This window comes from Tachyglossus aculeatus, unplaced genomic scaffold (assembly GCF_015852505.1).
Source record: "Tachyglossus aculeatus isolate mTacAcu1 unplaced genomic scaffold, mTacAcu1.pri scaffold_187_arrow_ctg1, whole genome shotgun sequence".
Classification (NCBI taxonomy): domain Eukaryota; kingdom Metazoa; phylum Chordata; class Mammalia; order Monotremata; family Tachyglossidae; genus Tachyglossus; species Tachyglossus aculeatus.
Genome location: NW_024044905.1, coordinates 250,684 through 275,276, shown reverse-complemented (window position 1 = coordinate 275,276; position 24,593 = coordinate 250,684). Strand labels below are relative to the sequence as shown.

The window sequence follows — 24,593 nt, the reverse complement described above, 5'->3', positions numbered from 1 at the left end:
TCCGTCCCCACTGACTAGCTCGGTTGCATAACAAGATCAATGTCTCGCACAATGGCAAAGCTGTTTCTCAGATCGTCTCCTCCTGAACCAGGGTCCCGATGACAAAGGGGTCTTAAAAGAGCCTTAACCCAAATGTAAAAATTGAATGACAAAATGGAGCCCTTTCTAGCAAGAAGTAACTTTAATAAATCAAAACCAAGCAGCGGGCAGGGTGCGGTCAGCTGGTGTGCAGAGCGGTATTGTTCCCACGCCACATGGCCAGACCTGACGCCCGTCCCGCAACAATCCCTTTTTGTTGGGGCCTTTGGGAGGGTGGCCATGTTCTTGGAATTGCTGGGAAACTGGGGGCTGCTAACTTGCTCTTCTTCTCAATGCTGGGAAATGCCTCAGAGAGTTCAAAAACGAAGCCACTTAACCCGGAGTATAAGGCACCAGAAAACACCACCAGCATCCAGCGCCATCATCATCACCATCACCTGCCTCCAGGTAAGCGCCCAGAACAGGTCCGTGCACACAGCAAGACACTCAGGATCGCACATACAGTGGGTGCCCAGTGCAGTGCTCTGCACCCAGCAAGTATCCAGCTGTGCTCTGTGCACGCTATAGGGCCCAGGACAGTGCTCTGCACACTAAAGGCACCCCGCACGGTGCTCTACGGACAGCCAAAATTCAGCCTAGAAGGCGTCCAATAAATGGTCTGTTCACAAGCACGCACTTAATGCAGTGCTGTGCATGCAGCAGGCATCCGGCGGTAGAGTGCTCTACACGCAGTAGGCCCTCAGTGAGGCAATGCCGTTGCCTGGCCCTCCTCACTGAATGCCGAATTGTCTCAGAGGATCAGGAGGACTCCGGGTCCCGGCAAAGCTCCCGGGAGCCGAGAACAACCCTCATCAGCTGGACTGTTTCAGGATCCCACGAACGGATGGAGGGTGAGTATTCACGACTGATGCCAGTCGGTGGGGGGTGGAGAGGGCACGATGCCCCGCGGGGCAGAGAGGACCTTCCCTGTGTCCTCGGAAGGTGAGCGAGTGAGGGCTGTGCGGGGGAGATCCTAAGCTCTGCAGGTACGCCAATTTCCGCCCTGCCTGCGTGCGGCCCAGGGGCTGCCGACTGAGGGGTGCCACGACCAGCAAGTGCTCAATTATCATCACCGCCACCAGTCCCGCTGCTGTTTCTGTCCCTGGGGTCGAGGATGACTCCTCCACTGGTGAGACTGCGGTGGTGAGCAGGAATGTCGCTGGGAAAGAGTCCACGACACACTGAGTCTGCCAGTCGTGCCCCTTTCCTGAGCATGGGCCAATGGGGAAAGGTGCATCCTACCACCAGCAGGGAAACCCACACCCACACTAACACATGCGTGCATGCACAATTCATTATCAATCGGTACCACTGATTGAATGACTGACCGCATTCTGGGCCCTTCCGGCTGCTGGTGCTGAGGGAGGAGAGAGGGAAGGGGAGGGAAACACAGGGAGGACGGAGGAACAAATGGAAGGGGGAGAAGGGAGGGAATGTAGGGCAGGGGTGGGAGGAGCAAAAGCAGGGTAAGGGATTTTAATGAACTCCTTCTTCCTTAAATCAAATGACTCATCTTGATTTCTCAATCTCGATGGCAGAAAAGAGGCGAGTCTGTTGTTTTTCGGGGCTTGATTCCCAGGAGTCACTCTGCTCCTGCGGAGTTTTTCGGAGCAGGGAGCCTCCTCTGCTGTGTCATCGGGGGTGCCTAGAACACAAGCCACCATGGGGGTGGGGGTCAAGGGGTGTGGGGCCAGGGGGGTGACCACATCAAAGATGGCCCCTGAGGCCATTCCCAGGACTCAGACTTTACGTAAGATTCTTGAATGATCGTGGAAACAAAACTCAACATTTCCCCTATGTTCTCTCCCTCTCCACTGCAAAAGGATCTTTCCCTGTGAACTTTTGAGAGCTGTACGCTCCATGTGGGTAGGGAATGTGTCTACTATGTTATTATACTGTACTCCCCCAGGCTTTTAGTACAGTGGTCTGCACTCAGGAAGCGCTCAGTAAATACAACTGACTGACTGGATGGAACGTACTTAGACAAGCTGGGTGAATGAAGGTGTCTGAGCCATCAAATCAGGTCAGGCCCACAGGTTCGCGTTCTTCTTTTGAAATGAGTCTCTTGCTGATCTTCCTCGTCACTTGAATGAGGGCAGTGTGGGGTGGACCCTCATCCCCACTACATCCAGGGGTCTCCTCGTCCTCATCCTCATCTTCCTCAGACAAAAGGCCTCTCTCATACCCAAAGTAAAGAACTCGTTTCATACTGTCACCCATGGTGCTAAATTCATTCTTAATGGCAGGATAGGCAGAGACCGACCTTCCTGGACAAAATCACCCTATTTTTAGTTTCAGGTATTTGTAAAAATCTGAGGTATTTCATCATTGCTTTGTCACTCTTTAAGCCTCTTGACAGGATGAATTCTCTTTCTCAGTGATATATCTGCTACAAAATAGGCCAGTTATGAGGAAAATGGTCGCTTCCAGAAGCTGAAGGATGGGATTCCTGCCATGGAGAATGGTGAGGAAAAGCCCAAGAAAGGATGTTTTCTTCCAGAGGAACAGGGGAGCTGCAGAGCTTGGCTGTTTACAAGACGGAACCCGGGATCCAGCTACGTGAGCCTGCATGCCTTTTTTTTCTGTAGTACACTGAGGCCTTAGGGCTCACCTCTGCTCTCCGATTACCTGGGACGGTCTCCCTGACTTGCAGGAATTTCTGGGAGGGGTCAGGGGAGGGTCGGGAGGAAGGGTGTGGAAAGCACACGAGGGTGCGTCTCTACATGGGCTAGGGAGCCCAGAGAACAGCTTGAAAGGGATGGTGGGCAGGGCACTGAAAGAAAATGATCAAAAATGGAATGAAAAATGGTCCATCCCCACACTCCACAACATGAGCCTTGTCCTGGGAATTAGCAGGTCGAAAATAACCATGAAAGTAGCCAATTATGCAAATTGCCAAAAAGAGAGAGAGTGAGAGAGAGCAGGAGTCTCTTTTGTGAGGGTGAAGTCATTAAAATATTAGGGGAATTAACCATTGGAAAACAAATATCTGGGCCTCTCCAGAGAGAAAATGGCAGGTTCCTGCCTGTTCCTTTCCCTGTCGCCATCTTCTACCTACTTGCCCGCCTATTCTTTCCCTGCCACAGCCATCACCACCTCCTTCTCTGGGTTTGCCCATTCTCTTCCCCAAAGGATGGGTACCAGAGAACAACTAATCCTTTGCAGGTGCCTTGGGCCCTGCCTGGGGCAGCAAGGATCCCCCTGCAGCACCCAGTCCATTTCCCCAAATAGGCTTTCAGCACGAGATCCTGAGAGAGAAGAGGTGGCCCATTCTGAGAGTGTCCCCCAGACCCTAGGGACCCGGGGGGGTTTGGGTGAGGGCTTCCATTAAGGCTGTGGCTGGGGACGGGTGGGCAAGGGAAGCAGCACGGCCTAGTGCTTGGTACATAGTAAGTGTTTAACAAATGCCATCATTATTATTATTATTATTATTACTTAAATTCTCTGGGCCCCAGTTATCTCTGGGCCCCAGTTAAATCATCTGCAAAAATGGGGATTAAGACTGTGAGCCCCATATGGGACATGGACTGGCTCCAACCTGATTAGCTTGTTTCTACCCCACTTTTTAGGACAGTGCTGGACACATAGTAAGTGCTTAACAAATACCATTGTAATAATAATAATAAGGGGTGGTGGAGCCCACATGGAGGGAACTTGGCAATCAGTGCACTGGCATCATTCTGGCTACATTTGTGGGCAGTAGCAAGCCCAACACCACCTTCACTGAAAACGTGGCAAAGTAGGCCATTTACCAGACTCCAGAGGGCCTAATGGGCACGTGTAATTAACTAACAGATGCATCAATCTCACTCAACCAGCTAAATCAGCTCCACCCCTCCCTTAGCTCTCATGTAGTAAAAATTAAAATGGCAACATTTCCCCTGCCCTAGTTCCAAAGATACTAATCCTAAGAGAGGCTGAGAGAGAGGGAGAGAGAAGTGGGGAGCGAGGGAGAGAGAAGCGGGGAGTGAGAGAGAGAGAGAGAGAAGAAGGAGCACGAGACAGAGATGGCCCACCAAGTTGAGTACTTATTTTCAGTCTGAAGCACAAGGGAGATGTACAAGGAACATGAATACTTCCAAGGGGAAGAATGAACCCCAAGTATTTACCCTATCTTCTTATTACTAGGAACATCTGCTGCCTTCCAGAGAACAGGTTTAGTAATCCATTTGGAAGGGCAGAATCAGAAGCCCATCCAGAGTTGGAGACCTATAACACCTTTTGGTTTCCTTTTAGACTGTGAGCCCACTGTTGGGTAGGGACTGTCTCTATGTGTTGCCAATCTGTACTTCCCAAGCGCTTAGTACAGTGCTCTGCACATAGTAAGCGCTCAATAAATACGATTGATTGATTGATTGATTTTCTCCATTTTCTTCCCTTTAGAGATGTCTGGGCGAAATGAGCCTCAAGCTTTCTAGGTTACTAAGATAAACAATACTTCCCCTTCCCCTTGGGAAACCAGCACAGGGCTGCGGTGAGGCCAACTGAGGGTTACGTTTTCACTTTCCAGGGGACAGGATTTAGGGCTTCCCCTTCTTCCCATTCCAGCGATGAGCTGGTGGCCAAACTGGGGCCAACCCCAAAGAAATCAGGTGTCAGAAGCAGGCAGGCAACAGTGGGTTGGGGTGTGTGTGTGTGTGTGTGTGTGGTGTGTGTGTGTGTGTGTGTGTGTGTGTGTGTGTTTTTGCATGTGCGCATGCATTGGGGTGGGGTGGGGGGATGGCGGGACAGTTCAGAACTCAGCTTTAGCTGAATTAGCCAGTTCCAGGCCCATTTGGCTTCTTGCTGGGGCTTCAACTGAATGGAAACTGACAGGAATCGTTTTGGCACCCACTCTTGGATGGGGGGCGGGCGGACAAACGAAGGACACACAATGCTTATAGAGAGGCTTGCATGTGAAGATCTCAAAACAATTAAATACGGTCTCTCTTGCTCTTCTCCCCCGACAGCCTCCTTCACCCCTACACCGTTTCACCAAAAGCAAAAGGGAAGTTGGAGACTTCAGACCTAGGTGGCAAGTTTTCGACGTGAGTGTTGGGGGGTGATAAGAGGGTGGGGCTAATGGGGTATTGGGGAGGGAAGGATAGGGGGATGGTCTTGGAAGCAGCAGGCTTTGAAGAACTAGTAGGCCAGAAAGACTGACATTTTGTGGCTTTTCAGGCTGGGGAGCTAGCTATGGGGGAAAACAAGAGCTTTGCCCCAACTATTGGAAATGTGGGGTGGGTGAGCGAGCAGGGGATGGAGGCAGAAATGACAAGCCAATGGTCCGCATCACCCTGACCGAGTTGGAAATTCTGACTTGGGATCCCAAGACTTCTACCACCTCCATGTGGAACTGTTACAGCCCCCGTCCATGGTGGAGGTGGTATTGTGGGGAGGGGGCATCCAGGCTCCCAGTCCAGGAAGCCTGTCCTGGATAGTGAGGCACAGCACTGCGGGGGGAGGGAGGGCAAGCAGCAGCCCAGTCCATCCGAGCCACCTCTAGGCAAGTAGAAGCTCAGCCCAATTCTCTGTTACAAGCTGGGTAGGTGTGCTCATCACTTACCGCGGAGCAAATGGAAACCTCTTTCTCCTTTGTCCTCGCTCTTCAGACCAGAATCCTCTACCTGCCGAAAACATACGACAATCAAACAGAGCCCTGCCAATCCCATCTCTCCGGGTTCACCGGGAACAAAACAGCCCGGTGAAATGCTTCGTACCTGAAGCACACAGACAGGTAGCCACCCATCTTTTCTCCTGCTACATGACAACCCAGTTTATCTGCTGTCTACTTATCTTGGCCTCCAGTCTAGGGACCCTAACCAGTAGTTGTTTTGTTTGTGCCCGGGGCTGGGGTGTGGCAGTGGTGTTGTTGTTAATGGTATTTGTTAAGCGCTTATTATGTGCCAGGGACTGTACCAACTGCTGAGGTAGATACAAGTTAATCAGGTTGGAAAAGTCCACGTCCCACATGGGGCCTACAATCTTAATCCCCCGTTTTTACAGATAGGGGAACTGAGGCATAGAGAAATGAAGTGACTTGCCTGAGGTCACACAGCAGACAAGCGGCAGAGCCGGGGTAAGAATTCAGGTCCTTCTGACTTACAGGCCGGTGCTCTATCCACTAGGCCACACTGCTTCTCTAGCTTGTTCTGAAGTTAGCTGCTGGACTAGGTTAATACCTGCTGGCCCAGCATGAGGCCCGACTGGATTTATACCCTCTGGTTCAGCATTAGAACCCATTTAAAGTCTCTGTGGATTAGTCAGATTATTGATTACCCAAATCCCACTCAGCCTCCCCAGTCACGGTTCTCTGCCAGGGTCGGAGGGGTATTTACCCCTTTTTACCATCCTGTTGAGGGCTGGACCCGCAAACTCACGGTGGTGGATGTGAGTGCTTTTGTCCACGTGTGCGCATGAAAGCGCATGCGTGGGAGGTGCTAAGATGCATATGTGATGCTCTAGACTACAAGCTCCTCCTGGGCAGGGACTGTGCCTACCAACTGTGTTATATTGTTCTCCCCCAACCACTCAGTACAGTGCTTTGCAAACAGTAAACACTCAATAAATACGACTGATTGATTGAATGATTGGTGCAGACATGGCCACGCTTCTGTCCTCGGCAGGGTCCAGCTGGCTCTGAGCCTGCTGGAAGGGGCAGGGGGTTTGCTGACCGCATCTGGGGCTGGTGTAGAGCCAGCTGGAGCTCCACACTCAGCAATGGCCCGGATGGCCCGGATCTGCCCCGCCAGCGGCCGGCCAGCCTCGGGAGCGAGCCAGTTGCCGCCCTGCTCCTTTACGGTCCCGAAGTGGGGAAATGACTAATAGAGGGGAGGGCTGTTGCCGGTTGAAAGAGCAGAGCTCTTCCTGTCAGGAAATGGGGATGAGGCCACTCCTGTTCATCCCAGCCTCCTGACCTAGAGCCTCTGGGCAGGGGACTGTGGCCACCAGCTTGGGGTTTGGCCACCAAGGAAGGGAAGCCACCTCAGTTTTCCCCAAGAGCCCTGAGTCTAATCAGCTCTGCGGCTGCCTCTTGAACCTCTGTCTTTATTTATGTATTTACTTTTTCACAGCCACCCTCAGCACCTGCACCCATATGTCGACTTGCTATTTTGAAGTCTGACTTCCCGTTAGAGGGTAAGCTCCTTGTGGGCAAGGATTGTGCTTCTGCTGGACTTCCCTCGCACTTAGTACAGTGCACTGGGCTCCGAAGGTGCTCAATAAGCACCGTTACTGCCACTAGGAAAAGTGGGGATGGAATTCCAGGAGAGGGAGCCATCCTGCCAGTCCTTTAGGCATTAGGGGAAATTGCGGGCGGGATGTTTCATGCTCCATGAACCCCTGGCCTGATTCTGACTTTTTCATCTCACCTTTTCTGGGAGTCGAGTGGGCGCCCCTCCCTCCACAGGTTCTCCCCGGACAGCCCTTCTCCATTCATTCAATCGTATTTATCGAGCGCTTACTGTGCGTGGAGCACTGTACTAAGTGCTTAGTACAACGCTTCTCCAACTTCAGGGGTTCTTCTTCTCTTTTACCCCCTCTCGGGGCTTTTCACCCCCGCCCCCACATTGGACCCTCTTCAAGAGACTGAGTTGAAGGACAAAAATAGAAGGAAACTCCAGAGTCTATTTTGTTCCTTATTGCTGCCCCTCTGGCAAAAGGGGTTGGCTAGGGAGAGAGTTGAAGCAAACAGCTTCACTGGGTTTATAGCAGTTCTCATACTCTCCATGGCCCCAAGCTCTGTGAGGATCAATAATTTTGGTATTTGTTAATCAATCAATCGTATTTATTGAGCGCTTACTGTGTGCAGAGCACTGTACTAAACGCTTGGGAAGTACAAGTTGGCAACATATTTGTTAAAGGCTCACATGTGCCAAGCACTGCTTGGGGAATAATAATAGCACCCGTGGTGTTTGTTAAGTGCATACTATGTGCTAAGGACTGTGTCGAGTGCTGGAGTAGATAGATCAGACACAGTCTTTGCCACACATGAGGGAGGGGCAACAGGTATTTAATTCCCATTTTGCAGACGAGGAAACTGAGGCATAGAAAAGTTAAATGATTCACTCAAGGTAGCATAGCATCTAGGAGTTGCTGAACACACTCATTCACATCCAAACTAGGAATTGTTGCTGTCCACACTCACATACACACTAAGAGTAGATGGGCTCAGGCATCCAAAACTAGTTCCCCTCAAGCTTAGCAACCAAAACCTGCAAAAGCTGTTGGGGGAATTTGGTTGCTGCTATCTGTGGAATTTAACAGATTGTTTGTCACCAGCTGGGCAACGCAAAGGTATCTAACAGCAGGGAAAAGCTGAAACATTTCTCACTGTGGCTGCTGTTTTTGTTCTAAGGCAGCCTGGTTTAGTAATGCTAGCATTTAAATGGTCTCAAGGAAGCTTTTATGTTTAACACCTCCAGGAGGTGAATGGGGGCCGGGTTCACACCTCGGCTGCTACCATTGTTTTCCCTGGGAGAGCTCTTCACCGGGCCCCATTTTAACAAGACTGACAACGACCAGAGGACAAGATGTTACAGCAGCAGCAGCAGCCAGAGCAGTAGCCCCCGCTGGGCTTCTGTGGACTGTAGGCCGGCTGGCCCCTCTGACCAAAATTCATCCCTCACTGGTCTATCCAGCAATATCATCGAGATTAACTCTTCCTGAGACCAGGACCGGGAAGCTTGCAGCTTCTACTTGCAGCTGATTTTTACAGGGCCCAGAACATCATTTTAGGGAAGAGGCCTTGCCCTAAGTGCCCCGGCCCTGCTCTGACTCAGCTCTGGCTGAAGGGAAATTGGACTAGAAACTGATGCTAAGTTTCCTGTTCTATTCCGAACCCTTTGTAACCTCTCTGAGCAGCACAGTCACCTGCCCGCAATCTGACCACCCAGTGCACTTTGGAAGCCAAATCCAGAAAGGGAGGTCACTAGAGCCAGGGCTATTGGAAAGAAGGCCATGTTCCCCCTGGAGTTCAAACTGCAGATGGAAGTTTTCTGGTCTGAAAACTTGCCTACTGGTCTTAATTAGCAAGCACCCTCATCTAAAGCATCTCCCGAAGAGGCCCTAAAAGTCTTTGTCTCCTAACCACTTAGGCCAAACACTCCACCACACTCTCAGGAGCATCCAGCAGTCAGTATCCTGTCCTTTTGCAGCAGCATGGCCTAATAGGTAGAGCTCAGGCCTGGGTCTAAATCCTACCTATGTATTCTCTCCCAGTCCTGTCTCTCAGAGAGTTCACAATCTAAGAACAGGACAGAACCGCAAATCTCCTAGTTCTGGATCGGTCTCTTAGCATTGGTGCTCTGCTCACCACAATACAGTGGTGTTGGGTAGGACAAGTAAGAAGGTTGAACAACAGCAGGATACCCAAATACAACAAGATGAGCTCAAATCAGGGCACCAAAAGCAAGGATGACAGAGGACTTGCTTTCAGGACATTTCCTTTTTGTTTGTTTTTTTTACCGTATTTGTTAGGCGCTTACTCTATGCCAGCCACTGTTTTAAGCACCGAAACAAAGCCTCTAACAATGTTACATCTCAGCTGAAACCTGGGTGTCAGCTGAAGCAGACAGGCCAGCCCGAGGCCCTGCAATCTGGACAGGTAGGGCTCTTGGGGAGCCGGCACTCTGAAAGCTTAAGACCAAGAAGCGGATGCGAAAATGGCATTCGGCACCGCAGACAGCGAACACGTCAATGCAAGGGAAGGTTCGTGAGTATGTGTGAGATGAGGACAGTGTGTTTGGGGACATGGGGAGTGTGTGAGTGTGTATGTGCGTGAGATGGAAATGCTACTAAATCCTACCTATGTATTCTCTCCCAGTGCTTAGTACAGTGCTCTGCACACAATAAGCACCTAGTAATACTATGACTACTATTCTGTGACTACTGGCTGCCTGCCACTTCTAGTTGGTTCTGGCCTGTAGGAGACATTCACTGATGGAATAATAATGGTATTGGTTAAGTGCTTACTACGCGTCAAGCACTGTTCTAAGCGCTAGGGGTAGATACAAGCTATTTAGTTTGGACACAGTCCCTTTCCCATACGAGGTTCACAGTCTCAATCCCCATTTTACAGACGAGGGAACTGAGGTCCAGAGAATTGAAAAGTGACTTGCCCGAGGTCACACAGCAGACTAGTGGCAGAGCTAGGATTAGAACCCAGATCCTTCAGACTCCCAGGGCTGTGCTCTATCCACCAGGCCGGGTTGCTTCTCAATCAATGAACGATATTTTCTGAATGCTTACTGTGTGCAGGACACATGACTAAGTGCTTGGGAAAGCACAGTAGAATAGAGTTGGCAGCTGTGATGCCTGCTCACAATAGTTGACAGGAGCCTGCTCCCTGGTGAGACCATGGCCTTGTTGGGAAGGTACTAGTGGATTCTGGTTCTGGCCGGGCCCAACTTGGGTTCCTAAGCCATGGCTCTTCTGTCATCATCATCGGTGGTATTTACTGTGGGCTTACCATGTGCCAAGCACCGGGCTGAGCACTTGGGACAGGACAATATGAATAACACAAAAACCCCTTCAGGAGGAGGTTAATGATGATGCCTCATTCATTCAGTTAACAGTACTTACTGGGCACCTATTGTGTTCAGAATGCTATATTGTGCCAGACACTGCATTAAGTGCTGGGGGGAAAAGTACAAAAATGGTCGTTCAAATACGGTTCCTGGCCCGCAGGGGGTTCTGGTCAAGAATAAGGGCGGGAGGGAGGAAGCAGCAACGGTGATGGTGAAAGATGGAGTCTTTCAGTTCCGTCCCTGGGTCATTTAGGAGGAACAGGTGTTGCACAGATCCCTTTGCTGCTGAGGGCAGCCCTGGCCAACTCGTGGATCTGACCTAGGAGTGAAGCCATGTCTGCCCCCCGCGGGGGTGCTTGGATGAAGTCCAGCCTGCCCAGACCACACCCTGAAAACTGGCAGGGCTCCTCTGGGCAGAGGCCAGGGCAGCAGCAGCCTGAGCCCCAGTCATCCCCCAGAACTGCAGGGCTTGGCCTTCTGGGTTTCCACAAGGATCCTCACTGTGTCCGGAAACCCAGGGAGGCCAAAGCGGGGTGGCCGCCTCCAGAGGCGGCACCCCTCTCTCAGAAACCGTTATCATCAATCGTATTTATTGAGCGCTTACTTGGCAGATCCATGTGGTGGGAGCAGGCTGATCTGCTGTCATGCTCTGGAACAGTCAGAGCTCTGCTGCCAGACTTCATCAATAATGCCTTCCCATCCCATCCCCTCTCCTTCCTGCCTCCCACCCATCCCCTCCAGCCGGCTGCCTGCAGGAGCAGCAGAGGTCTCCCACCACAGGGCCAGATTTCTTTTCCGCGTCGAGCCCGGGCATGAGCAGCTCCTATCCATCCATTTCTGGGGGCTGGGGGTGGAGGTAGGGGCGGCCTCTTGTTCAGCCTCCTGCGCCGAACGCCTCCCGAGCCACAAGTCCAAGTAGCACGAGAGGGATTTTCAGTAAAGGGAAGCAGGTCTCTGCCCCTGTCTCATTTCTGTTACAATCGGACAAGCGTCCAGATGGTGCTGCAGTCAGCAGCCGGGGGAGATACGTCGGTAGCCTGCAGCGGATCAGAAGACAGGCCGCCGGAACGCGGCCCAACCTGACCCTCTGCAGGTTCTGCTTTTCTGCCCGTGGCCTTTCTGGGAGATTTGCTGAGGGGAATGACTGACCCCCTACCCGGTCCACGGAATCCCTGCCTCCTCCCCACCCCCGGCATGCGGATCACCCGGGAGTTTTCACCAGGCACCGAGCGCCCCGCTAAACGGCACTCAGTGCCGGTCGGGTCGCCACTGTTTTGGAAGCCGGGGTTTAGTTTTAAGGTTGCCCGGGTCAAAGAAGACACACACTCCAGAGTCACAATGTAGATCCCAAGCGGTGACCAGGATCTGCTTGCTGGGGAGATACTATTGCCTGAGAAGCTACAGTGACTTATGCGGAGTTGCCCGAGAGGTTGCAGCGTTAGGTTGTCGACAACTGTTTCCCGTTTGGGTTTCAACAGGATGGGAAGTCCTCCACGTATTTCACAGGCAAATTACTGCACACTAAAACTAGCTTAGCATGTGCATCCAAACCGACAGCATCTGCATCCCAGATGCGAGATGTAAAGGATTTGTTTTTATTTCCCAGATTACACTGTAACCCTCATACATCGTGTGAGCCAAGTCACGGAAAAATCAGAGTCCATGTTATTCGTGTGCTGCCTTTCATTAATATTGAGTTAAAAGGGCATATGTGTGTAGGACTATTACTTCATTGTTGGATATATTAAAATGGGCTAAAGGTTAGTATATTTGATAATTTCAGAGAAAACCAGGAAAACGCATTATGAAAAGAGGGAGGATCAAGACAAGTGAGCAAAGGCTACATAATCTGTGCTTGCTCTATCATTTGGGTGAGGTATACTATGCTTGTTCAATTCACATGGATAAAGGTATGCCATGCTTGATTATTTTTTTGTGGCTAAATACACCTCATTCTTGTTCTATTCTGGCGGGGCAGTTGGGTGTTTCTGTTGATCCAGACTAGCTGCCCCCTATCCTCCTGCCTGCCATCGCTGGGGAGAAGAACCCTTTTCCACCCCAACAACCCCAAAGGAGCGGGAAGGGCAGGTGGGCCCAAGTCCCTGGCCAGCATGGTAGTGTTAGGAAGGTTGGAACGGGGGCCCAAGCGTGGCCCCGAGGGGTGTAGTGGCCACTCCCTGAAGGTGACATTGACGGTGTCCCTGACGAATCGTTATTTCTCCTAGACTAATCCTGCCCCTTCCTTCCCAGCCATGCCGTGCCTGCCTTCTTTTCCCCCCTTTCAGACCACGTGCTCCCAGGGGGCTGGGGCGGAAACTGGGTCTGGCCCAGTGTCATTGTGCTTTCGCCAGCACCCAGCACAGGGTTGGTCCACAGTAAGCACTCCCCAACCGATGATGATGATATCTGTTAAGCGCTTACTTTGTGTCAAGCACTGTTTTAAGTGCTGGGGTAGATACAAGCTAATCAAGTTGGACACAGTCCCTGTCCCACATGGGTTTCACAGTCTCAATCTTCATTTTACAGAGGAGGTAACTGAGGCAAAGAGAAGTTAAGTGACTTGCCCAAGGTCACACAGCAGACAAGCGGCAGAGCCGGGATTAGAACCCACGTCCTTCTGTCTCCCAGGCCTGCGCTCTATCCTCCAGGCCAAGAGTAGATGTCAGAAACCGATAAATGGAGAAACACACGTGTGGTGAATGTTCTCCGAAGTCACCCGATGTGTTGGCTCTTTTACCTGAATGAAGGGCCGGAGATCCAGCAGGAGAAGGTAGAGGGCCTCGCCACGGGAGACTTCGGTCTGGACGGTGACGTGGAGGAGCGGAGTGATGCTGCCGGGACAGCTGAGCTTGGGATTCCCACATCCTCTCTTGACCTCCTGGGAGGACCAGAATCAGCCGATTAATAAGCCCCAGAGGTAGGACTCACCCCGCAAAGTAAACTTCACTCGAACCCCGCTTGGTGAGGTGGGGCCAAGTTGGTTTGGAAAACACAGCCAGGCTTTATGGCCAGGTACCCGGAGCCCGGAAAGCCCAGACTGACCCAATCTCAAGAGAGGCCCCCAACCCACGGTGACCACGCCTCCTTGCCCAGATGCCCAAGGTTCCAGAATAGCAAGGGGGGATCAGGGTTGAAAGAAACAGGAACTGGCAGGAGGCAGGCAGTTGCTTCTTTTTTTTTTTAAATGGTATTTGTTAAGCACTTACTTCGTACCAGGCACTGTACTAAGCACTGGAGTAGATACGAGCTAATCAGTTTGGACACAATCCCTGTCCCACATGGGGCTCACAATCTTAATCCCCATTTTACAAATGAGGTAACTGAGGCATAGAGAAGTTCAGTGCTCTGCACACAGTAAGCGCTCAATAAATACGATTGATTGATTACATAACTTGGGCAAGATTACACAACAGACAGTGGTGGAGCTGGGATTAGAACCCAGGGATCAGAACAGTGCCTGGCTTAATAAATATCAAAATTATTAGGTTCTTCTGATTTCCTGGCCCATTCTCTATCCACTAGGTCACGATGTTTCTCTGCTTTTCCCTTGAGACAAGGTGGACACCAATGGCTGGTGCGATTGGAGCAGTTTCGGGCCAGGAGAAGAAAAAGGACAATCAGGTGCTTGTCTCCCTGCAAGACTGGAAACTCCTTGAAGACAAAGATCATGCCTACTAATTCAAGATTCCCACTGACCCGTGTTTTCTTGTCTGATCGAGCATCCAGTAGTGCCCACCTTTGTTGAATACAACCCCTCTCTGTCTGCTCAGAACAGTTCTGTTCTTCAGGTTGCAGGTCCTGCAAATGAGGGACGTCAGGTTTTGGAACTCTGTCTGCCAGCGTTTCTGAAACAGACACAGATTTCAGTCACTAAGTCGGGGACAGCCCGCTTCTTTTCTCCAGTGACTCCTTGCATTGGTAAACCAGGTTCCCAAACATCCGGCTGGTTCTGTTGCATGTCCTATGCCGCCCGGGTACTGATCACTTGGCATGCTGATTTCAACAAAATCATTTGGGCAGAGATGAACTCTTAGCCAACGGTCACCTTGCCCACCCTCTGGAAAAAAGCTTTCCCATTTCAGACAAGAAGCTGACAATTTCTAAAAAATATTCTCTGCAACCTAGGAATTGTTTCAGCTCCTTAAGTAGGCTGCCCCTAAGGACTTTTCTGTTTGTTTCAGCATTCAAATTCTGCTGAATGGCAGGTTCATTAAAGGACTACATCAAAGTCACCTAGCAAGTCAGTGACAGATTTAGAAATTGGTCTCCAGCTCCCCAATCCCAAGCTTCCGCCCTAATTGCTAAGTCACTACTGGTCACCGGGACCAAGCCAACTGGCCCCTGCCTCCTCCAAAAGGTTGAAAAGCAGCATGGCCTAGGGGAAAGAGCAGGGCCTTGGGAGTCAGAGGACCTGGGTTCTAATCCGCCTCTGCCAAATGTTTTGTTGTTTGACCTTGGACAAGTCACTTAACTTCTCTGTGCCTCAGTTCTCCTGTTCACCCTCCTACTTAGACTGTGAGCCCCATGTGGAATGGGGATTGTGTCCAACCTAATTCACTCTTATCTACCCCAGTGCTTAGAACAGTGTTTGACACATAGAAAGCACTTAACAAATACCTAGAAAAAAAAAAAAAGGAAAGGCAAGCCTAAGAGAGGAGACTCAGCTACGGAAATTCTACCAACCAAGCCCCTCTCAAAAAGCTTTCTGCTACCAACACTCCCACTCCGTCTCCCACCATCCAAGGAACCCTCTCACCTCAGTGCATTTCCCTTGTTGCTGATGGGGAACCAGAACTTATTTGAAGATCAGAGAACTCACCTAGCATCCTCAACTCCATCCCGCCCCGCCCCACCACCACCCAGAGTTCTGGTGGGAAAGGAGCAGTGGGGGAAGCGCTTATGCTTTCTCTCCAAAATTGAAACACAAGGTTCTTTATCTGGGTTTGTTGTTATGATCTCTGGCTAGATCGGAATTGTCATGCTTATTGTTTGAAGAGTGAGAATCTGAGGCCAAGAGAGCTTAGCTTGAGGCCTTGCTTTGGACGCCTTCCAGGAAATGTGCACCGGCTGACCTGAAGAAGTTGGAAGAGCACCCTAACCAACCACTGCAGAATGCTGCTGCAGTGTCCCCACCTCCCCGGGCGGACTGCCGGCAGTCACCACCCCTCCAAAGCCAACTGTTGGATGACTCTAGAAGTTTCGCTGGCAATCTCTGCGGCGTAAAACCGTCATTCAAACAGGACTAAGGAATGCAAAGGTCTTGAAAAATTCAAAATAGGCTGGACTGGGGCCCCCCACAACAGAACTGTCAGTGCCTGGAAATTGCTTTAAATATTGCAGCGGCAACATTTCTTCCAGGCATGCCAACACGAAGCACACATGGTGTGCATTTAGACCAGGGCTTTTACGGAATGCCATCATGCTGCATTACAGCGGCCGGGACTCAAAACAGAGGGACGAAACAGGAGGGCTTCACCAACGGCCCCTTTGCGGTGTGCTTGTAAAAGTCTGGGGCATCTAGGGGACATCATTTCCTCTGGTGGACACCTCCAGTGGACATCATTTTCCAGGTAAGACATTTGGTTTCCTAATTTGGTTTCTTGAATTGGAATTGGAGTGAATTGGTCACTCTTTGCACCTCTTAAGAACCACTGTGGCCGTGCTCGAGAAGGGTCTGGGGGACCTCCTGTGGAGCCTCAGTGGGGTTCCCCCGGGGACTTCTGCAGGGAGCCCGTGTAGAAGGCCTTGTAAATACACGACATTTTTGATTCTAGCCACAGCGACAATAATACATAGCCAATAATGGGTTGACTCACATTGCCTTCTAAAAGTTCGTCTGGGGACCGTCCGCTGTGTGACTGCTGGTACTTCTGTTGGAAAAGTTTCCCATCGAACACTTGCCAGGGCATCAGATCGTCCATGCAGAAGGGACACCCACAAGTACTGTTGGCCAAAACCAACGTGGTGAGACCACGAATGAAGAGAGAACCAAGGTGAACCGCTCTTGAGTCCACGTAGGCAGGCTGTGGAAATTGAACACACAAAACAAAATCCAACAATCACCTGCAACTGGAATCAATCAATCAGTGGTTTTTATAAGCACTTACTGAATGTAGAACGCTGTACTAAAAAAGCACTTGGGTGAGGACCCCCGAAGTGAAGCACTCGTTCCCTGTCCTCAAAGGACTCACCAACCAATGGGGAAGGCAGAGAGGCCAAAATTATTTACAAATAGGGCAAGGGGAAGAACGAGGAAATAGCAGGTGGAAGCATTCATCCTTTCATTCAATCTTATTTATTGAGCACTTACTGTGTGCAGAGCACTGTGCTAAGCGCTTGGAAAGTACAATTCGGCAATAAATAGAGACAATCCCTACCTAACAATGGGCTCACAGTCTAGAAGCACCAAGGTCTGAGGATGAAGTAGCAGGAGAAATAACTGAATATACAATATTAATGTCTGTCTCCCTCTCTAGACTGTAAGCTTACTGTTGATAGGGAAAATGTCCAGCAACTCCCAAAAGTTTAGTACAGTAATCTGCACATAAGTAAGCGCTCAATATATACCATCGATTGAATTACGGAATTGCTGAAGATGGGTATAAACACATATATGCCAAGGGCGGTTCATTCATTCATTCAATTGTATTTATTGAGCGCTTACTGTGTGCAGAGCACTGTACTAAGCGCTTGGGAAGTACAAGTTGGAAACATATAGAGATGGTCCCTACCCAACAGTGGACTCACAGTCTAGAAGGGGGAGATAGAGAACAAAACAAAACATATTAACAAAATAAAATAAATAAAATATGTACAAGTTAGAGTAATAAATATGTACAAACATATATACATATATACAGGTGCTGTGGGGAAGGGAAGGAGGAAAGGCGGGGGGGAAGGAGAGGAGGAGGAGGGGAGAAAGGAGGGGGCTCAGTCTGGGAAGGCCTCCTGGAGGAGGTGAGCTCTCAGTAGGGCCTTGAAGGGAGGAAGAGAGCTAGCTTGGCGGATGTGCGGAGGGAGGGCATTCCAGGCCCGGGGGATGACGTGGGCCGGGGGTCGACGGCGGGACAGGCGAGAATGAGGCCTAACGGTGAGGAGATTAGTGGCAGAGGAGCGGAGGGTGCGGGCTGGGCTGGAGAAGGACAGAAGGGAGGTGAGGTAGGAGGGGGCGAGGGGATGGACAGCCTTGAAGCCCAGGGTGAGGAGTTTCTGCCTGATGCGTAGATTGATTGGTAGCCACTGGAGATTTTTGAGGAGGGGAGTAACATGCCCAGACTGTTTCTGGACAAAGACAATCCAGGCAGCGGCGTGAAGTATGGATTGAAGTGGGGAGAGACAGCAGAATGGGAGATCGGAGAGGAGGCTGATACAGTGGTCCAGACGGGATAGGATGAGAGCTTGAACGAGCAGGGTAGCAGTTTGGATGGAGAGGAAAGGGCGGATCTTGGCAATATTGCGGAGGTGAGACCGGCAGGTTTTGGTGACGGCTTGGATGTGAGGGGTGAACGAGAGAGCGGAGTCGAGGATGACACCAAGGTTGCGGGCTTGTAAGACAGGAAGGATGGTAGTGCCGTCAACAGTGATGGGAAAGTCAGGGAGAGGGCAGGGTTTGGGAGGGAAGACAAGGAGTTCAGTCTTGGACATGTTCAGGGTCGACATGTCTTGGGGTCCTGGGTATTAACTGGAGAGGGGTTCCTGAAGGAGGTTTTTAGCAAGTCTTTGAAGATGGGCAGAGCGGTGGTCTGGAGAATTCAATAGGGGACAGAGTTTCCAGCTGGGTTTAAGCCAGTTTGAGTTTAAGCCAGGGTTTGGAGGTGGTTCCCTTCCCCACAGCACCTGTATATATGTTTGTAGGTATTTATTACTCTATTTATTTATTTGTTTTACTTGTACAAATCTATTCTATTTATTTTATTTTGTTAATATGTTTTGTTCTCTGTCTCCCCCTTCTAGACTGTGAGCCCACTGTTGGGTAGGGACCATCTCTGTGTGTTGCCAACTTGTACTTCACAAGCACTTAGTACAGTGCTCTGCACACAGTAAGCACTCAATAAATATGATTGATTGATTGATTGAAAGAAGGTGTGCTTGGGAGGAGCAAGGAGTGTGAGCGAGGGAGAAGTGGATGAAGAAAGTTGGTGGAAAATCTTGAAGTCCATTTGATGTAGAGGGAAACTGGAAGAGAGTCTGTGGGTTTGGTGGGGGGTGCTCACACATAAAGCACTGTGCCCAAGGAAAGGGTCTGGTCTCACCATGTAATAATTCTGATCATCTGGCATGGCCTCCTGAGCAGGTCAATGAAGTTGGGCTAAAAGCACAACTGAAATCAGTGAACTTATTGCCACGAGACTTTTGGGGCTCTTCAACCTATGTGAAATGGCAGGGCTTTTCCCTCGACTAGAAGAAAGGGTGTGACTAGAGAGTGAAGACAAAGGGGTGATGGGTGGTCTGTGCTGGGACACTGTCGGGGCGGGGGGCGTCAGAAATAGAGATGGAAGTGTCAGGGGTGTTGGATGGTCCATCCCTAATTATGAGGGTAGGTGTCCATGAGGACTACCCAGTCAATCAATCATATTTATTGAACACTCACTGTGTGCAGAGCACTGTAGCACTTGGAAGACTACAACATAACAGAGTTGGTAGATTTGTTCCCTGCCCACAAGGAGCTGGCAGACTAGAGGGGGAGGGCATTAATATAATTCAATAATCAATTTAATTAATTATATAATACAACAAAATCATTGATTAATGTAAATCAATTAAGGATATGGAGATTAGTGCTGGGGGACTGCAGGTGGGGTGAATAAAGAGTGCAGATCCAAGTGCCAGGGTGAGGCAGAAGGGAGTGGGAGAAGACTGTGAGCCCATTGTTGGGTAGGGACCATCTCTATACGTTGCCAACTTGTACCCCCCAAGTGCTTAGTACAGTGCTCTGCACACTGTAAGTGCTCAATAGATACGACTGAATGAATGAATGAATGAAATGAAGGCTTAGTCGGGTAAGGCATCTTGGAGGAGGTGTGCTTTTAATAAGGCTTTGGCTCGGGGGTCACGTAACAGTCCCTCCAGGTGTCCTGGTGTTGCCGACAGAGATGATGATAATAATAACGATGGTATTCGTTAAGTGCTTACTATTTGCGAGGCACTGTACCGTGGCTCAGCGGAAAGAGCCCGGGCTTTGGAGTCAGAGGTCATGGGTTCGAATCCCGGCTCCACCACAAGTCTGCTGTGTGACCTTGGGCAAATCACTTAACTTCTCTGAGCCTCAGTTACCTCATCTGTAAAAATGGGGATTAAGACTGTGAGCCCCACGTGGGACAACTTGATCACACTGTATCCCCCCCAGCGCTTAGAACAGTGCTTTGCACATAGTAAGCGCTTAACAAATGCCATTATTATTATTATTATTATTATTATTATTATTATTATTATTATCTGGGGTGGATACAAGCAAATTAAGTTGGACACAGTCCTTGTTCCATGCGGAGCTCACAGTCTCGATCCCCATTTTACAGATGAGGTAACTGAGGCCCAGAGAAGTGAACTGACTTGCCCAAAGTCACACAGCAGACAAGTGGAGAAGCCAGGTTTAGAACCCATGACCTGCTGCTTCCCAGGCCCATGCTCTACCCACTAGGCCACGATGCTTGATCCGCTACCCTACTTACATTCGGAAGTCTCTGTAAGCAGGATGAGTTGAGGAAAAAGGACACTCAAGCAAGTGGACTGTGAGGGGGGATTACTCCCCGAAGGAGGGGCTCAGAGCCATCAAAGAGAACATCTCCAGAGGGTTGCCCTCTCTTTTCCCCCCACCCACTTCCCAGGGGAGGCACTCACCTCCTTGTCTTAAGCAGCAGTCCAGTATGGACCCCACAGCCTGGACGCCTATGCTCTCCCTTGGTCATTTTGACACTCTCTTGATTGCCTTTAAATGTTCAAATCCCCAGGCTGTTAAATAGCTATAAAATACTCAACCTAAGTCTTAAAAATCAGATAATCCAAGACCTGAATTCTTCATCATCATCATCATCAATCGTATTTATTGAGCGCTTACTATGTGCAGAGCACTGTACTAAGCGCTTGGGAAGTACAAATTGGCAACATATAGAGACAGTCCCTACCCAACAGTGGGCTCACAGTCTAAAAGGGGGAGACAGAGAACAAACCAAACATACTAACAAAATAAAATAAATAGAATAGATATGTACAAGTAAAATAAATAAATAAGTAAATAGAGTAATAAATATGTACAAACATATATACATATATACAGGTGCTGTGGGGAAGGGAAGGAGGTAAGATGGGGGAATGGAGAGGGGGACGAGGGGGAGAGGAAGGAAGGGGCTCAGTCTGGGAAGGCCTCCTGGAGGAGGTGAGTTCTCAGCAGGGCCTTGAGATTCTTGGATTCTGCCCTCTCGGCTCCTTTTAGGCTAACGTTCACTGAGCCTTGGTCTCGTCTCTCCTGCCCTGGACGTCTTGCTCGGGCCCTTCCCATCGCCTGGAACTCCGGCCCCCTTTCACATCCAGCGGATGGAGCACTGCTCTGCCCTCCCCGTTTTCAAAACCCTTCTTAAATCACAGCTCTTTCAGGATGCCATCCCCAATTCATTTTTAATCTGCATATTACAGCCCTTTAACTGTCACTTTAGCATTTCCAGGTCACCTAAGCTCTCATGTACTCACAACTCCTGTTAACTCTACCTTCTTAAGCTCTGAGTACAGTTCCCCGCACAGGGTAAGAGCTCAACAGCTACTATTAATTCACAGAGTGAAGATTTGAAATACCCTCCCCTTCACAATAAATAGGGCACATTTAATAATCTGACATTCTTTTATAATTTAAACAGCCTCCACTTATCAGCCAAGCCACACTGTCACTCTAGCTGGCATTCTTCCGGCTGTCCTTTCCTAAGCTGAAGGGAGATACACAGAACAATACTGTCCGGCAACACAAACCAGAGGTGTTACAAACCTCTTTACTTCTTACAACTCTCCTAGTGCCTTGGACCACGGATGCAGCATACGCACCTCATCTTTACACCAATTGCCCGATCGGCCTGAAAAGTATTTGCAGCCCTTAGTCTGGGGAAGAGAAACAAATCACTTCCTGCTCTGGTGTTACTCGGTCCCTTTCTAATGGCCAGCACCGAGGGCATAGCGCCGAGTTTGAAGAGCTGGTTGGAGCTGGTCTAGAGTCCTGGGAGGTTGCTTGTTCTCGCAGGAGAACCCTTAGGTTATAATAATTACAGCATTTATTAAGAGCTCACAAGGCGTTAAACGCTGGGGTAAATACAAGGTTATCAGATTGGACACGGTCCCTATCCTATCTTACCATCATCTACCTATGCTCACTTTGCAGAGGAAGAAACTGAGGCCCAGAGAGGCTAAGTGACTTGCCCATGATCGCCCAGCAGCAGCCGGTGGCACAGCTGGGCCTAGACCCCGAATCTTCTGGCACCCAGCCCGGCGTGCTCTCCACCGGGAAAATAAAGGTAAAATGCTGCACGGGGGCCAACTGTAAACGGTAAATTTCCAAAAAGCTGGGCCTTTTTGGGCCATCTTTCTGGCAACAGCGGGACCAGGCCCAGCAGCCCTGTGGCTCCGGCAGCCTCCTCAGAAGGCCCCAGTCTGCCAGCCAGGTGTGCCGCGACAACCTGTAGCGCCAGCCCATCGGGCCTCCGGTGAGCTGATTCAGCTCCCAGGCCCTCACTATCTTCCTAATTTTAATTCAGTCTTTGCCACGGGCTATTTTTCAGGTCGTGTCAACTAGGGAAAACTTCCAAAGCTGAAATGATGCATTTATGGAAAGTTTACTCCCTGATTATTTTTCTACCTCAGTACCAGGAATGAGACTTCCTACTGGACAAAGAGAGCTCCACAGAGAATCAGATTCCTGCTCTGAGGTCCCATCAGCAGCCCTGGGGGCAGCTGCAGAGGCTGCAACTTTGTGTTTATTAGTGCCTAATTTGTGCAAAGGACAATCACGGCCTGATCTTTGCCCTCCTGGAGTTTGAAATCCCTGTAGGGGGGAGAGGGCAAGCCCCAGACTTTAAATAGGAAAACAACCTGGAAGCAGCGTGGCTTAATGGTTAGAGCACAGGCCTCGGAGTTAGAAGGATCTGGTTTCCAATCCCGTCTCTGCCACTTGTCTGCTGGGTGACCTTGGGCAAGCCACTTAACTTCTCTGGGCCTCAGTTACCTCACCTGTTTAATGGGGATTAAGGCTATGAGCCCTACGTGGGCATGGACTGTGTCCAATCTGATTAGCTTGTATCTACCCCACCATTTAGTATAGTGTCTGGCACACAATAACAAATGCCATAAAAAAATCTAGAGAAAGTAGTGAGATAAACTTTCCGGGTTCACTGAGATGCCCTATTCCAAAGCGTGGGGGCACCTGGTCAGGATGGGCAATCTGGGCAGGATTCAAGGAAGAGGTGTTTTTTTGAGAGTTTCACAGGAAGGGAAAATGCCACTGGATGAGGTGGGAAACTGGAAGGGCGACCCGCCGGTTCCTCTCAGAGGGAGGACGGAAAGCCATTCACAGCCCCACCACGGAGCAGAAGGCGTGACCCTTCAGGGTTTAGAAACTGGGCAAACCCTGTCAATCAATCAAACTGGTATTTATTAAGCGCTTACTGTGTGCAGAGCACTATACTGAGCACTTGGGAGAGTACAACGTAACAGGCTAGTAGACTCGTTCCCTGCTTACAATGACCTTATAGTTTAGATGGGGAGAGCAATCTAGAGGGTATCTTTCTGGAAGCACCAAGGTGCTCAGTGAGGTCACAAGGTATCTAAATGGTTTCTGGCTTGCTACAGCGCGCGCGCGCGTGCCCTCAGAATTATCTCTGCAAATTTCATACTCCTGAAGAACGATAAGAGGCAGCGTGGGTTTTCTAGGTATGTGCTGAGCCTTTCGCAATGTTTACTCTTGCTTCTTGCCGATTACAACTAGCTCTGTCCTCACAGCTGCTTATTAGTCTGCGTTGGAGGGAAAATAAAGACCCACCAGCCAACAACAAACACCATTCCGATAGGCTCCCCACAGGCCAGAACCTGCCAACACCTGGTGATCTCCATCAGGGCGGGAGAGGCGATGGAAAGAGATGAAACCTGACCTGGGGCCACTCGGTGGCTGAAAGAGAAACCCAAGCCGAGTGACTACACTCCAAGAAGGCCGACACACTTGGGCAGCAGACGGGCTCGCTTTGGATCCGTTGGTCCCTAGCCAGCATCGCCTGTGCACTAGGGTGTGTGTGTGTGTGTCTTGGGGGCAAGGGTGTCAGGATGGGCCAGCTCACCAGTCAATCAACCTGATTGACTGAGCACCTACCGTGTGCAGAACACCCAACCGGGCACTCGGGGACCCCTTGGCTGCACAGAATGTCTGGCCCACCTGCCCTCTCTCTCTCTCTCTCCCTCCCTTCCCCCCGCCCACCTCTCACCCAACCCTTGGCCAAGTAACTGGATCTCAAGTGGGAAAGGCGAGGCCTGTCAACGCGGAGAAAAGGTCCTATTTCTGGACCCTGTCAGGAAAAAAAAAATGAATGTGAATCCATTTTGACCTTTATAAGCCCGAGAAGGAAAGAGACAAGCCAGGTGGGCTCCTGAGGCCCTTTTGGGCTTCCTCGAAGGTAGTTGGGTTGTTATGCCCCACGCTTACATCCCTCCGGGGAAGGCAACCAAGGGAGACGAGAGATATACCATTTTTTTTGCCCAGAGGCCGGACAGAGGCGTGTGGCTCTGGCCAGCTGCAAGATCCCCCGGCCCTTAAGCGGTGACTAGGGTTTGAGCCGCAGGAACCCTCCAAGGGAGGGCCGAGATAGATGCTCACCGCCTATGGCTCCTCTCAGTAGGTTCCCCTCTGCCCTGCTCTCTGCCAATGCACTGGCATGGGCACGCGTGGCATTTGCTTCCTGTGTTCAGAGAGAGCCACGTGGGCCCCGGGGAATGCACACTTGGGGCAGGTTTTCTGGCAAATCCACTTTTTGCAGTGGCTCTAGGGCT

The 24,593-nt window shown here is 50.4% G+C and overlaps 1 protein-coding gene across 2 annotated transcripts in view; it reads right to left on the bottom strand.

Moving 5' to 3' along the window:
• Window positions 1–200: 200 nt before the first annotated feature.
• Window positions 201–24,593, bottom strand: part of FAM120B (family with sequence similarity 120B) — a 73,472-nt gene continuing 49,079 nt past the window's right edge. The window contains exons 7-11 of one of the 2 annotated variants that reach the window (XM_038742804.1): window positions 16,400–16,606; window positions 14,320–14,428; window positions 13,321–13,461; window positions 5,624–5,684; window positions 201–1,237 (exon numbers count right to left, since the gene is read on the bottom strand). In XM_038742804.1, the coding sequence (XP_038598732.1) occupies window positions 1,138–1,237; window positions 5,624–5,684; window positions 13,321–13,461; window positions 14,320–14,428; window positions 16,400–16,606 (618 nt within the window). In that variant the 3' untranslated portion in view covers window positions 201–1,137. Of the gene's footprint in view, window positions 1,724–5,623; window positions 5,685–13,320; window positions 13,462–14,319; window positions 14,429–16,399; window positions 16,607–24,593 lie in introns of both variants that reach the window. The other variant, XM_038742805.1, reaches the window with a different exon arrangement.